The sequence below is a fragment of the Akebia trifoliata genome, chromosome 3 (genome assembly GCF_017979445.1).
Source record: "Akebia trifoliata isolate Shusen 1 chromosome 3, ASM1797944v1, whole genome shotgun sequence".
Taxonomy (NCBI): Eukaryota; Viridiplantae; Streptophyta; class Magnoliopsida; order Ranunculales; family Lardizabalaceae; genus Akebia; species Akebia trifoliata.
This window is the reverse complement of record NC_141377.1, coordinates 13,219,442-13,234,364: the sequence shown is the minus strand read 5'-3', so window position 1 is coordinate 13,234,364 and position 14,923 is coordinate 13,219,442. Positions and strand designations below refer to the sequence as shown.

The 14,923-nt window shown below is 35.6% G+C and overlaps 1 protein-coding gene across 1 annotated transcript; it reads left to right on the top strand.

Moving 5' to 3' along the window:
* The first annotated feature begins 9,484 nt into the window (after positions 1 to 9,484).
* On the top strand, positions 9,485 to 10,687 carry LOC147406023 (uncharacterized). Its single transcript, XM_086432468.1, has 2 exons — positions 9,485 to 9,505; positions 10,361 to 10,687. The coding sequence occupies exons 1-2, from the start codon at positions 9,485 to 9,487 to the stop codon at positions 10,685 to 10,687; spliced, it is 348 nt and encodes a 115-aa protein (XP_086288594.1).
* Positions 10,688 to 14,923: the final 4,236 nt, after the last annotated feature.

Sequence of the window (14,923 nt, the reverse complement as noted above, 5' to 3'; positions counted from 1 at the left end):
TTTTATTTTCTTTAAAATAACTAAGGGTCAAAGGTGAAGATCTACCTAGATCTACACCTAACTCTCTAAGCTAACAAAAATTATTCCAAAGAGGACACATTGTATGCAAAAGGTCTTTAGTCTTTCTATAGTGGTGTCCAACTCATGGACACCTCTTAAAAGTTAAACCAATAACAAAATGCTCCCAAGCGAGCACATAAGCTTCTAAAAAAGTTTCGGATCCAAAAGTGTGACATCCACATGGATTCTCACCAAAATCCTAGACTCATAAAAAATTCTAGTAAGTTATATTTCTATTTTAGCTTGCTTATTGTCTTATTTTATTATTCTTCTAGAACTAGGCTATAGATCTTTTAAAAAAAAGAACCTTAGGAACCCAAAAAGATGAAATCCACATGGAATCTTACCAAAATCCTAGGCTCATAAAAAATTTTCATCAAACACATTTTTATGTTTTAACTTGCTCATTATTTCATTTTGTTCATTTTCTAAAACTAGACTATAGTTAATATTTCATTTTCATTTTGATTTCTTCATAATTTCTTTAGTTGTTTTTAAAATCAAGTTAATATTTCAAATCCACACCTATGGTCATATATTGGTAACCATTTTATGATGGGTGAGACAATGTATCTAATACCTTTCTTGTCCCTCAATCGAACATCTTTACCATATATATATCTCTAAGTAAAGCATTTCTCTTATCTTTTGGATATGTGAGTCACTATAATCAAAAAAACATATTTCAAAAAAAGAATTTTCCTATAGTGTCCATTCAAACTTTAATTGAATGATGGTGACTCCTAAACTCGTGTAGATGAGCTCAAACCTTCCCGAAGGTTTTGATGCCTGTGTATCTACAACCTGGCAACTCCGTTGGGGATCCGAGGGTCCAAACTAGATTTTTAATGATCATAGGTGAAGATTGAAAATATTAACTTACTATTTGTTCTTCTTTTGAAGCTAACTTAGTTTTGTTTCTTTTATTTGGAATAATGTGGGCAGATTTGTTTTTTTACTTTGGCATTGTTTTACTTGTAAAGTTGGCACACATTTTTTCTAAAATGAACTTGTGCGCCTTTCGATCATAGCCAATGCACAAACCACCTGTCCTATAAAATATTTTTATCCTCGAATCCAAGTAATCTTACGCTTTGAGGTTGTTCACCTTAAGACACGAAGACGAAAATATCCAACTCAATCACAAACCTATGAAACACTTACTTTAGCTTGTGTGGAGGTTTGAAAATTTGAAAAACTTCAACCTACCTATCACCAATCACGCATAGCTTTCGGTTTGAAGTTTAGGACACGCTTTTTAAAAATAAAATTTCAATGGATTGTGTGCCATCTTTTTAAAGCCTTGTAAGTTTGAGTTAACCCACGAAGGTCAAGTTGTAAGGTTTTATTTTGGTGGTCCGTATAATAAAATAGGGTATCCCACCTTCGGTAAGGAGGGATTTTCTCTTTTCGCATTCTTTTAAGCCTTACGTGACATTTCCTAATGACTTAAACTCTCGAAAATTAGTTTCGAACTTGAAAAGGGCAAAACCCATCAAAACTAGTTGAAATCTAATGTTGGAAAGAAAGATAAGGAAAAACATTTTACGAAAAAAAATAGTTTTGGTCTGTAGGTTTGGCTTGGCCATTCCTTACTGATGGCCAGAACAAAATTTTTGCATGGCTGTTCCTTATTGATGGCTAAGGCAAAAATTTTGTTTTGGTCGTTCTTTACTGATGGCAAGATCAATTTCTTTTGCCGGGTCATTTCTAACCTTTGGCCATAATAATTTTTTTGTCCGGTGGTTCCTTACCTTCGGACAGGCAATTTTCAAGCTTGGAATGGCCTCACCTAGAATGAAAGGCCATTTTTGGTGTTCTTTTTCCTCACTAATGGCTGGAACTATTGTGTTGCCTAATTTGAATATTGGCCATGGACCGAAACAAACTTTGACCTTTTTACACTCTTCTAACTTTTCGTGGTGAGTTTAGATCCAAATCAAATGTGTCTGCACATTCTCACTTGGTACTAGAGTTGAGCCAGGGTTAATTAGCATCAAAATAAACTCATTCTTGGAGTCAACCTCAAGGTTCATCAAAGGCTTTCGAATTTTTTTCAAGTATAGGATTATGACTCAATGCCATCACTTCTATCACCATAGGTTTTCTTATGCATTTAAGTGGTCAATCCTTACTTATGTGAACCTAAATGAGTGAGTCGAACTTAAAGAATCCTAAATGAAGTTAAGAATCTGTTTCTCATCTCGATCTTACCTACTTCTAGGACTTGTGAAGTGTTTTCTAAACTAGACTTAAGATTCTAGTTCGTTAGACCTAGGAGTATCCATAGGTCTAGAAGTACTCATCCTTTCAAATTCAATTTAAATTCCTAAGTCTAAGTTGTGAGTTATTCGAGATTACGTTTTAAACTAAAGGAGGCGGAAAGCTTTTCACTTCAATTCCTAGGATAGACCTTCATTCTATTTTCTTTAGAGCTTTAAGATTCTTAGGAAGCATAATGCCATCGATCCTTATCCATTTTAGGTTTGTTAGAACCTCTTATAATCGACCCCATTTCTGGGTCACCTCATTGTTCCTTGTCGACAAGGGCCATATAGTACCATCAATCTTCATCTATTTAAGGTTTGTTAGAACCTCTTATGATCGACCCCACTTGTGAGTCACCTTATTATCCTTGATTGGCAAGGCCCGAGCAATGCTATCAATCTTTATCTATTTAGGATTTGTTAGAACCCTTAATGTTTGACCCCATTTGGGAGTCACTTCATCAACCATGGCCGGCAAGGGCCATGCAATCCTCTCAAATTTCATGGTTTCAAATCTCAAACAACCGAGATACCCATTTCCAAGTTTCAATGGCAAAGCACCCTATACAACTAACCTTGTTAAAGACTTCTTGGGTTCAAATCTCATACGTTTGACATACTCACTCCTAAAATTCAAAGGTAAGGCCATCCTATATAACGAATCTTCTTTATGGTCTTCCGGGTTTTGCCTCATACACTCGAGGCGACCAACACAAAGGTCCGGGCATAACACCCATACAAAGGATTTTTTTCTTTTGCGTCTCTTACATTGGAGACATTTTCATAGATTGGGTCTCTTAAAGACCTTTGGACCTCTTAAAGGTCAACTTAATGCGTAGATTGGGTCTTTTAAAGACCTTTGGACTTCTTAAAGGTTAATTTAGTTGCATTTTTTCTGTAGAGCTGGTCTCTTAAAAGTCAATTTAGTATGCTTCCCATTCATAGTTCGGGTCTCTCAAAAACCTTTGGATTTCTTAAAGGTCACCTTAGATAGTAGTTCAGATCTCTTAAGATCTCTAGACATCTTAAAGGTCACCCTAGACCGAGCTTTAATGTTAGAATGTCTGGGTCACCCTAGATCAAGCTTTAATGTTAGAATGTCTAGACAGGGACCTGTCTTCATTTCTATAGCTAAAATTCACAATATTGCAATCCCTTTCGTAGTTTAGGTCTCTTAAAGACCTTTGGACCTCTTAAAGGTCAAATTAGCCTCATTCCTTTTCGTAGTTTAGGTCTCTCAAAGACCTTTGGACCTTTTAAAGGTCACCTTAGCATTCATTTCATTCTTTTCCAATTCTTTTCTCGCTTAAGGGTACTTAGTAGAATGTCTTAGATTCGTCTAGGATAGCTCCTTTACATTCATTTAGGTGTCAAAAAAATAAAAATAAATAGAGAAACAATAAGGGGTTGCAACTAGGATCATCCTCTTTTCCAAGGTTTTCAGATTTTTATAATCTCACCATAAAAGGGCTTGCTATTAACTCAAAAACTTGAAATAAATAAAATAATAATAAAATCATCATTTTCCTAGAACTATCATGCTAGAACCTATGTCCAGACCAGCTCTAGCCACGAATATTCCTCCACTCATCTTTACTCAATGTCCACCTCCGCAATTGGCCAAGATAGAGGAAGAATCAAACTGGGTTAGAATGCCCGAGAGAAACTATGCTGAGGATAGACTATCGAGCCGTATGGATGCGATCATGGAAGAATTGAACCGACTAAATAGGGAAAAATACCAAGATAACTCTTTGGGTTTGATGATTTAGGTTTCTATTTGGACTTTGTACCACCAATGGACTTCAAGTGTCTCGAGTTTGAGAAATGCAATGGCATTGGATGCCTACTCACCCATCTAAAACTATACTGTGGTGCTATGTGCCAATTTGGAAGAAATGACAAGCTCCTAGTACAGATGTTCCAAAGGAGTTTGACTAAGGTAGCACAAAGATGGTTCGCTCAGTTGGAGGGACTTGGCCACCATTTTCATGGATAATTATAGATTCAACATGTGGCGTTGGACAAGCAGGGTGTGGCTAAGATGACAAGGAAGCCCAAATAAACCATCCGAGAGTATGCTCATTGATGGAGAGAGTCCGCTTCGCAAGTGAAGCCTCCCATGATAGAAATTGAGATGAACACAACGTTTATCTCAACACTAAGACAACAATACTATACTCACCTCATAGGGCACACTACGTCCAGTTTTTCCTTATTGGTTCTGATTGCTGATAAGATAGAAGATGGTTTGAAGTCAGGAATGATAATAGATTGGATAGTTCCACAACAAGGTACTTAGTCCAAGTGAACAGTAAAAAAGGAAGCGATAACTGCAATAAAGAAGAACAATGAATGACAGGTTAACTATATGTAACCAGCTCAAGTACCAGTTCATTTCCCAACTGCAACACTAAAAGCACTCATGACTTTTCAAGCACCACCAAACCGTTCATATCAAACATAACAACCCTAAGCAAGGCCATACAACAACCAACAACAAATTCAGTTTAAAGCACAACCACAGTAGCAACAACTGTACCGTCAACCCTACAACAACAACCAGCAATAGAAAAAAAAGAAAGTTTACTCGACTGCCCATTAAATTGTCAGAGCTTTTGTCTACCCTCTTCAGGGAAGGTTATGTTACATTGAGACAACTGCATCTAGAAGTTGAGAACACATTTGGGTATAACCTTACCACCAACTGCGAGTTCTACATGGGAGCTCCTGATCACCCCATAGACTGGTGCTGGTAGTTAAGAAATATTTTTCAGACTTTGATAGATAGGAAACTCATAGTTCTGGATCCCACACCAATACAACAGAACATCAATAAAAACCCACTTCCAACTCATAATGGTAATGAATATGGTGTAGGGTAGACAAATACAGTAAATACAATCTCCAAGGAATAATCTGATTTCTATCTGTAGACACCCCATTTTCGTATTCACCTGATTAATCAACTCGTCAACCCGATCGCAACGGTTCCCTATGATGGATGATATTCCAATGCTCTATTTTGTTGCTAGATATGTTTCAGAAATTTAGATGAAGTATTTCAAACAAACAAAATTATAGAAACCACGCTACGATAGGAAAATATGATCCCAAAACATAGAGATCATCATTTTCAGACAAAAATAAGCTTTATGATAAAAATATCTAAAAAAGGATCAAATTACCAAAATAACCCTAACATCAAAACATCCTTATATCCCACATCACACTTAGGAAAACCCTTTTTAAACATATAAAATAATAAAGTAAAATCAAATAAACCATTCTGCCAATTTTTACCAAATTCGATAAAATTATGAAAATGCCCCTCATAGGGTTCACAATCATTTCATACCAAATAATTTATAAATGACATAAACTGATAATCCCATCAAATTCCTTACAAAAAAATCAATTCCAGAACATTTCAAAATATCAAAAAATGACTCCTCAACACAAAAGTCCCCTTCGGGGGTAAAATAATAATTTTTCAATTTTAAAAATTTAAAATTCTAAAATTAATAAATAAAACATTAATTAATGTAAAGTGAAACCTTAATAAAATTAAATTAAAATTTTGAATAAAGAAAATCAATCAATTAAACCCATAGGAAGAATTTTAGGTGGTTGCCCACTTATTTAAGTGGAGCCCCCTTGATATTTATTAAAAGACCCATCTATTTGGTGTTCCAAAGAATTAAAAATATAATTAATGGGGTTTCTTCAAAAATTAAAAAAATATATTCTTTCATTGTATGTAAGAATTAAAATCCTAATCTAAAGAGACCTAGTCAATCTAAAGAGACTTAGTCAAACCCTAATTTAAGAGACCTAGTCAAATCCTAATTAAACAACCTTATCTTATCTAAAAGAACCTAATCTTAAACCCTAATCGTCCAAAAATATCTATAAATAGGAGCCTCCACTACCCAATATAGCAAGAAAAAGAAAATCCTAGGAAAAAAAGGTCAAAAAGGCTCCCTAGCCTTTCCCAAATCCTGATTCTGAAGCCCTAACCCCCTACCTATCATTCAAACCCTAATTTTTGTTCAAAAAACTCCTAAAATCTTCCAAAAATATTCAAAAACTCTTCCAAAAATATAGAAAACACTCAGATCTAAAAGAAAGATACTTCAACTAGGAGATCAGAAACAGATCTAGTGACGGAGGAATAACAAGGAAACTTATGCAATGACACTTTTCGTCAGTATTGAGGAAACAGTCGTAATCTGCTAGGTAATTATTTTTATTTCTTCGTTTTATTAATTTTTAGGTTTTTTTTGCAATGTAGTGTTATTTGGGAAAAAGTAGAGATCGATTTTTGCCCGATGAGGTTGGTGCCTAACACCTTCCAATCCCGTAACCTGATCCTCAGACCTGTTCTCTGTGTAGATCAATATCTTATCTATTTTAGAGTCAATATTTTGGGTTCCTAGACCATAATAACTAGGTGGCGACTCCAATCCATCTAGAAAAAAGTGGATCCGCAACCCGCAGATCGAAGGCGCTTTCACTATCCCTCATAGCTAATCATTCCTTTGGGGTAAAAGGTCAGAGTGTACCTCAAACCCAATACCTCAGTCAACGCCATCCATTCTCAAAATCAAAATAACACTCTCATTCGCATCATCACCCAATTTGGAGGTCTTATCCTAAACCCCCTACCATCTTCTCCAAACCCACCATTTCTCATTTTATCCTCAAATCCTATCACTCCTTCCAACATCACCCTCTCATTACCTTCCAATCCACCACCACTCTTCCTTCGCACACCTACTCCATCCCCACCCACAACACAACCATTACCATTCATCCTTTATGTGGAACTAGAGCTCCCCCAATTCACTTTCAAAACTCCCAAACCCTTCCTTTATGTATCCAACAAGGCTGTGCCTTGGAGTTACAAAATCGATTTAGTATTCCTGAAAGGAGATTGGAAAATTGAGGAAACAAAAAAGGTGGAGAAGAAAAAAGAACCCAAGGATATAGACCACATTACCATGGCTGGCAGAGTGGTGAGAATGACCAAAAAAGGGACTGAATTGAGAGTAAAAAATAGTGAGAAAAAGATTGAGAAATAAAATTGGAAGCAAGTAGTGATAGATGTGGGGCAGAGAACGACCAAAAAGGGGACTGTATTGAGAGTAAAAGATAGTAAGAAAAAGACTAAGAAAAAAAAGGGGAAGCAGGTAGTGATAAAGGTAGGGTAGAGTAGCAAAAAGGTACAAAATGAATAGGCTCAAGGTATATAACAAGCAGTTGATCAAGAGTTAGTTGTTGATAAAGAGCAAGTGAAGCAAATAAAATAGACGGTTGAAACAGATGTTAAAGAATAGGCAACAGTCAGTGTAAAAGAAATAGAAAATGAGGTAGTTGAGATAAAAGTAATAGAAGTAGTGGCAGAGAAAAACAATAAGGGAAAAGGAAATGTAGTCATCACAGAAAAACATAGCAATTAGACAGAGAAAAAAAAAAGGTAACAAACAAGGAAGTAACATATTTCATTAAGCAAACTAAGAAAAGTGAATACAACCTTGTAAAGCAATTGAACAAAGTACCAGCCCAGGTGTCGATATTAGGGTTGGTACAAAGCTCAGAAAAGCACATCGTCTACCTATTCTTCCCAATGCAAAGCCAATCAAATAGAAACTCATAAGATTGAAACCAGAATAGACTCTTAAAATCAAATATGAGGTGACAAAATAGATTCAAACATGATTTTTAGTAGTATCAACTTATCTAGAATGGCTTGGAAACATAGTACCAATGCTGAAGAAAAATGGTAAAGTAAGGATATGTGTAGATTACCGAGACTTGAACAAAGCTAGTCTGAAGGGATTTCCCACTTTCGCATATCAACACGCTTGTAGATAACACAATAGGACATGACATGTTTTTGTTTATGGATAGTTTCTCTAGTTACAATCAAATCAAGTTGGCAGAAAAAAACTAGGAGAAAATCGTAATTATCATACCTTAGTATACTTTTCTTAACACAGTTATGCCATTCGGTCTAAAAAATGTCTAGGCAACCTATCAGCAAGCCATAATCGTTCTCTTTCACGATATAATCCATAAAGAGATGGAGGTCTATTGGATGATATAATCGCTAAGTCTGATTTGGAAGAAAACTACCTTGTTAACCTATGAAAAATATTCGATCATTTGAAGAAGTTCAGTTTGAGGCTTAATCCTTCAAAGTGTGTATTCAGGGCAACTTCAGGGAATTTTTTAGGTTTCGTCATATGCCAAAAAGGTATCGAAGTAGATCCAGCTAAAGTAAAAACAATCATTAAAATGCCATCACCAAAGACAGAATCAGAAATAGGAGGTTTCTTGGAAAAAATTCAGTATATCAATAGGTTTATCTGACAACTCACGTCAATCTGTGAACCTTTTTTCAAACTTTTAAGGAATAATGAATCTTTATAATGGAATGGCGATTGTCAAGAAGCATTTGACAAAATCAAGAAGTATTTGTTGAATCTTCCAGTCTTAGTTCCCCCTACCCAAGGGATACCCCTATTAATGTACCTATCAAGACTTGAAATATCCATGAGATGTGTACTAGGGCAGCATGACGAAACGGGTCGTAAGGAAAAAATAATATACTACCTCAGCAAAAAGTTTACAAACTATGAGGAAAAATATTCTCCACTTGAGAAGACATGTTGCCCCCTTAGTTTGGGTATCTCAAAGATTATGTCACTATTTGCTAAGCTATAAAGTATAGCTTATTGCTAGGATGGATCCATTGAAATGCTTATTTGAGAAACCTACATTCACCAATCATACTATTAAGTAGAAACTATTACTATCAGAGTTTGATATCGAGTATGTCACGCAGAAGGCAATCAAGGGGAAGGTTATCACAAAGTATCTAGTAGAGCACCCTCTTCTAGATTACGAACCATTGAAAACCAATTTTCCAGACAAAGTCATTCTCTTTACATAAGTTAAAGAAGACGAAGACGAACCAGGTTGAAAATTGTATTTTGATGGTGCAATCAGTCATAAGGATAATTGGGATTGAGACTATTTTAGTGATGCCTGATGGATTGTGTGTGCCCATAGCAGTCAGGTTACATTTCCAATGCACAAACAATCTAGCAGAATATGAGGCATGAATAGTAGGTCTCAAGGTAGTAGTAAAGATGGAATTTGACGAGATTGAGGTATTTGGGGACTTTAGTCTAGTTGTCTACCAAATTACCAGAGAATGGTAGACATGAGAATAGAGACTAGTACCGTACCACAAGTATATCGAAGAACTAAGTACTAATTTGTCTTGAATCATTTTCAATTACATGCTAAGGGCTAAAAATCAGTTTGCAAGAAGCACTTGCAACATTGGCCTCTATGATCAGAGTCACTAAAGAAATTGCCATCGATCCCTTGAAAATAGGTATTCAAGATGAGCCAACTTATTATTTATCAATTGAGTTAAAGGACGTAAAAATGGAAACTCCATGATTCTTCGACATCAAAGTTTATTTAGAAAATAGAACCTACCCTCCAGAAGCTACAGAAGTCAAAAAGAAAATAATTCAGTGATTAGCAGGACAATTCTTCTTAAGCAATGGGATACTTTACAAATGTTCACACCACAAGGTCCTCCTTCTTTATGTAGTAGAATTCATAGCTAAACATCGTATAAAGGTTATCCACAGAGGGGTCTGCGATCCTCACATGAATGGGCACATGCTAGTAAGAAAAATAATGGGGATGGACTATTACTGGTTCATAATGGAGAACAACTGTTTTCAGCACGTCAAGAAATACCACTTATGTCAGATATATGCTAATAAGATCAATATACCACCAAGTGAACTCCATAATATGACATCACCATGACCTTTCTCGTTTTGGGGCATAGACGTTATTAGTCCGATCAATCCTAAAGCATTGAATAGTTACAGATTTATCTTGGTTGCTATTGACTACTTTACTAAGTGGATGGAAGCCATGTCTTATACAAATTTCATAAAAGGGCAAGTTATCAAATTCTTGAAGCGAAATATCATTTGCAGATATGGCCCAGTGCCATTGTATTAGATAATACTCTCAATATGAAGAATAAAGACATGAAAAAGCCCTGTGAAGATTTTCAGATAAAACACCATAGATCGGTGGCTTATAGACCAAAGATGAACGGAGTAGTGGAAGCAGCTAACAAGGATATCAAGCGAATCATGGAGAAAATGGTAGTAACTTACAAAGATTGGCCTGGAATGTTACCATTCGCTCTCCATGCTTATAGAACCTTGATTAGAACCTCTATTGGGACAATGCCATTCTCACTCGTCTATGGGATGGAGGCAGTCCTTCCAGTTGATGTAGAAATTCCTTCTCTTTGAGTCTTTATGGAAGTAGAGTTGGAAGGGGCTGAATGGGTCAGAGTACGGTATGACCAGCTAAACCTAATTGAGGAGAAAATACTCGTTGCAATATGTCATGGACAGTTATATCAGAAGTGAATTGCACGAGCTTACAACAAGAAGATCAGATCGAGATATTTTCAGCTGGGTGATCTAGTTCTAAAGAAGATCCTCCCTATTCAAGAAGATCCAAGATGCAAGTTCAAACCAAACTATGAAGGTCCCTTTCTAGTCAAGAAGGTGTTGACAGGAGGTGCAATAATCCTCGTAGAAATAGACAACGAAGTATTTTCTTAGCCATTAAACGTTGACACAGTTAAGAAATATTATGCCTAATTGGAATAACGAGAGGCCCTTTTTCATTCCCCATCTATTTACGAAAATATCCCTTTGTCAAACCCCTTAAAGCCTGATCGTTTCTTTGTTTACCTAAAATTCGGGCAAGCTAGTGAGTACGCTAGGGCAAGCTAGAGAATACACTGGGACAATTTGGGAAAATAGCTAGGTATTTTCAATAAAAAGAAAAAGAAAAAAAATCAAAAGAAAATTTTTTTTTAAAGAACTCCTGGCCAGCATGAGGATAAACTGTGAATGGCTAAAAATACAAAAAATTCAAAAAGTCAAAAATAGAAATTTCAATCTTTGACTCAACTTGCATTTTGAAAGCCAAGAGATAGTCGAGAGGATAACATCATTGAGAGTTTTAACAAAAAGGGTAGTTAAGAAACAATAAGGGCACTTCTAGTTCTTACCTAGCACATTTATTTTCCTTTAAACTTTTATCCTTTCTTTCTTCAACCATAACCATAGCTTACATTACAACCCAATAAAAAATTCTCTCTGATCAAGTAAATGGTCAAAGGTAAAGATACTAAAGTCAACTAGTTGGTGATGACGAAATTCATATAATATTTGGCAGCAACAAAAAGAAGTAGTTATGAGCAATAATGACTCATTAATTTTATGTCTTTATCTCGGACCTAAGTCACAAGAGTCATTGAAAGACGCAAGAGGGGAGATCAGATCGAATATTCGAAAGCATAAGCAACTACCATGACAAAAGCAAGATTAGTGTATTTGATCTGCTAGCTCAACTCGAATCACTAGACCACTAGAGTTGTTGGGAATTTGAATGGACTGAAGTCATTGTATCCATTTTATTTTATAATTTTCATAAATATATCATAGTCTGAAAGGGCACTGTGAAAACCTGAATGGGCACTGTGAGTAAAAATATCAATTGTGGCAAGATCAAAACTACTGCCAGATAAATACCCCAAAAAGGGCATCAATGTGCAAAAAGAGTAAAAAATCGGACTTGGTGAAAATCTTAACAGGTACTAAGGGTAACATCGGTAAGAAAAATAGAAAAAAATAAAAAATGCCGTCCAAAGTTTCTTTTAGATACCGCCAACCAACCCAATCACACCTTTAAACCTTACACCTCAACTCCTTGAGTTCTCGAAGACAAACCTTACCAATTTTGGGGATGAGTCTAAATGATCTAAGAAAAGCTGAGGATGAGTCTACATCATCGACTTAACCCTTTACTTAATGACTACAATAAGTCTAAGCATAACCTATTCATGTCCTAACCTTGCATGATTCTAATAATTTTGCAAACCAAAAATTATCTACTTGGTTTTTTTTAGCTTTATTTTACAAATTTAAAATCCAAAAAAATCTTAAAACTAACAAAATCTATATTTTCGACCTATGAAGAAAAATTTAGAATTTGTATCAAAATAACAGTTTCCAAAACAAAAGGTAGATATATCTGAGGCCAATAATACCAAAAAATTATTTTCCCATTCATTGCATAATCTTACATCCATTTTTTCAAGCGTGCAGAAAATAAAGATACAAGAAATGCAGGGAAATTCTGTCTATATGTCACGGACTCGAGCTACTAAATCCACAATCACTTTATCTTCATCAAAAGGATCTCGGCTCACTAGATATGATGCCATGTCGTCAACACGAGTACTGGAGCTCAACCTCATCCTTAGATCATCAATCTCAGCCTGATATCTCTCAACATTGCTACATCTCAAAGTCTTACTATCACTCAAAGTAACATCCAAACTATCAATGTTAAATTGTAGACTCTGCTCAGATTGTACCCAGATACACTTAATGCGATGATGATCCAGTCATGGTAATTGTGGATGTGAGAAACACGTGAACCAAGACGAAAACTAGGAATAGGAAGATGATAACCACCCATCAAATCTCTAAGCCAAAATTGATACCAGACAAAATCATGAGAAATAAAGATAAGAACACAGAGAATCTCCATATTTTGCCAAAATTGATCTTGTAAATGGGTGTCTGAAGAGTCAAAATCTCCAATCAAGTCATTAAAGTCCTTCGAACAATAAACTTCTTGAATGTGACCATACTGGTGAAGGACTCGTAATAAGAAATAGTGCGTAGACCCTGACAAACTAATCAAGATTAAGAATCAACAGTTACTAAAAGATAGAGGAGGCTGGACAAAATGTTGGAAAGAGCCTACCCATCTAATCATGCTCTCATTAACAGACTAAAGATTAGTGTACCAATTATCCTTTCCAACCACGAAGATCGGATACTCTCTTGTCGACATCATAAAACCAAATCAACACTATAAGTGAAAGGACACTCAATCGCTTCGATAGTAGAGAGATGATCAAAGAGCTAAAGCTGCATTAGAATAGGGAAGTAATCAAATAATAACTAAAAATAAATTTTAAAAAAATTCCATAAAAATTCAAAAATTTACAAAAAGTTTCAAAAAATATATATATATATATATATAATAATTGTGTTTTTATTTTTACCTGCAAAAGGGGAGCATATCCCGAGAAAAAAACGATGTCTCTTAACAGCATAAGCTATCAAAGCTCTATAGAGCTCAACTAGAATCATTGGAGCTAACCGACCACCTTTGCGAACTTGAGTGATTATGCTTATCAAGGAGGGATCCACTAGGTTATCTCCTCTAAGAAACAAGATTTGGTTCACAACCATCAGAGATAAGGTATTAAATCAAATATTCGGCTTAGCACCCGAGAAAGTGTTAAAAGATATAGGGTTTTGATAACCAAATCAAGGTAGAGTCCCCATTTAGCTTTTTTCTAGCATAAAGCGATGGATTCCAAGAAATTGGATTACTTCATTCTTATAGCTAAAATGTAAGAGAGGGAAGACTACCTTGTTTGAGAAGTACAACCCGAGTATCCTCTCAATTTCTTTGATAGTTGGCGTAAGTTCGTACTCTCCAAATTAAAATACATTAGTAGCCGAAATCCAACACTCGATCATAGCTTCAATCAAATCCCATTTCACTTCCACCTCGTATAAAGAAAGAACATACCCTAACTTGTTCTCACCATTCATCTTGATCTTTCATCCATGGACATAGATTGAATCCATCGAGTTGTATGGTTCTCTTTGATAGAATGCCGATTCAAATTGAGATAAGTGGGACCCAAGGCATTGGCTCTTTTCTCGATCTCATTACTACTCATTCATGTATTATTGGTGTGCTCCATCTTTGATTCAAAAAAAGAGAGTTGCAAATTTCGGAAGAAGAATAACAAGGTTTTTGAACAAAATCGCAACTTTTTTTAGCAAAAGATCAATTTTCGAGCTTTAAAACATGAAAAAAGTTCTGGTCCATACCTTACCTATACTGGGGTAAAATTTTGCACTGGCCAAAAGTAACCAATGACCAGAACAAAATTTTGAACTTGCTAAAGGTAACCAATGGCCAGAATAAAATTTTAAACTGACCATTGGTAACCAACGGCCAGAACAAAAGGAAAAAAAGTGAAAAAAGGGCTTTGCTATTTTCTATAATTTTGTTCATAAATTCCCCAGAGAGTGCTTCCTTTCACATTTTCAGACCTAACCTGTCAAATTGTATAAAATAAAAAAATTCATACAAGCAAGATAAAATAAAATCGACAAATCCAGGTATGAAATAATAAAGGGTCTTACAAACATGCACAAATTTACAAGGTTTGTAGTCTATTCATTACAACATAGCATATATATAAATAACATACACAAAAACAACACTCATTTTAGGAAAGAAATCCTTTTGGTATCACGTCGAAACATCCTACCAAAGATTTGTTGAGGCTCAGGCTCTACCTCAGGTTTTGACTCGGGCCCTACCTCAATATCTGGTTCAGGATCTCCCTTGGGCTCGGATTCTGGCTCTGTCTC

What these genes read in the sequence shown, in the direction of transcription:
- LOC147406023 (XM_086432468.1), top strand. Translation starts at nt 9,485, where the DNA reads ATGGAATTTGACGAGATTGAG. An exon ending in TGGAATTTGACGAGATTGAG is followed by an intron (nt 9,506 to 10,360) that starts GTATTTGGGGAC and finishes TATCATTTGCAG; the next exon opens with ATATGGCCCAGTGCCATTGT.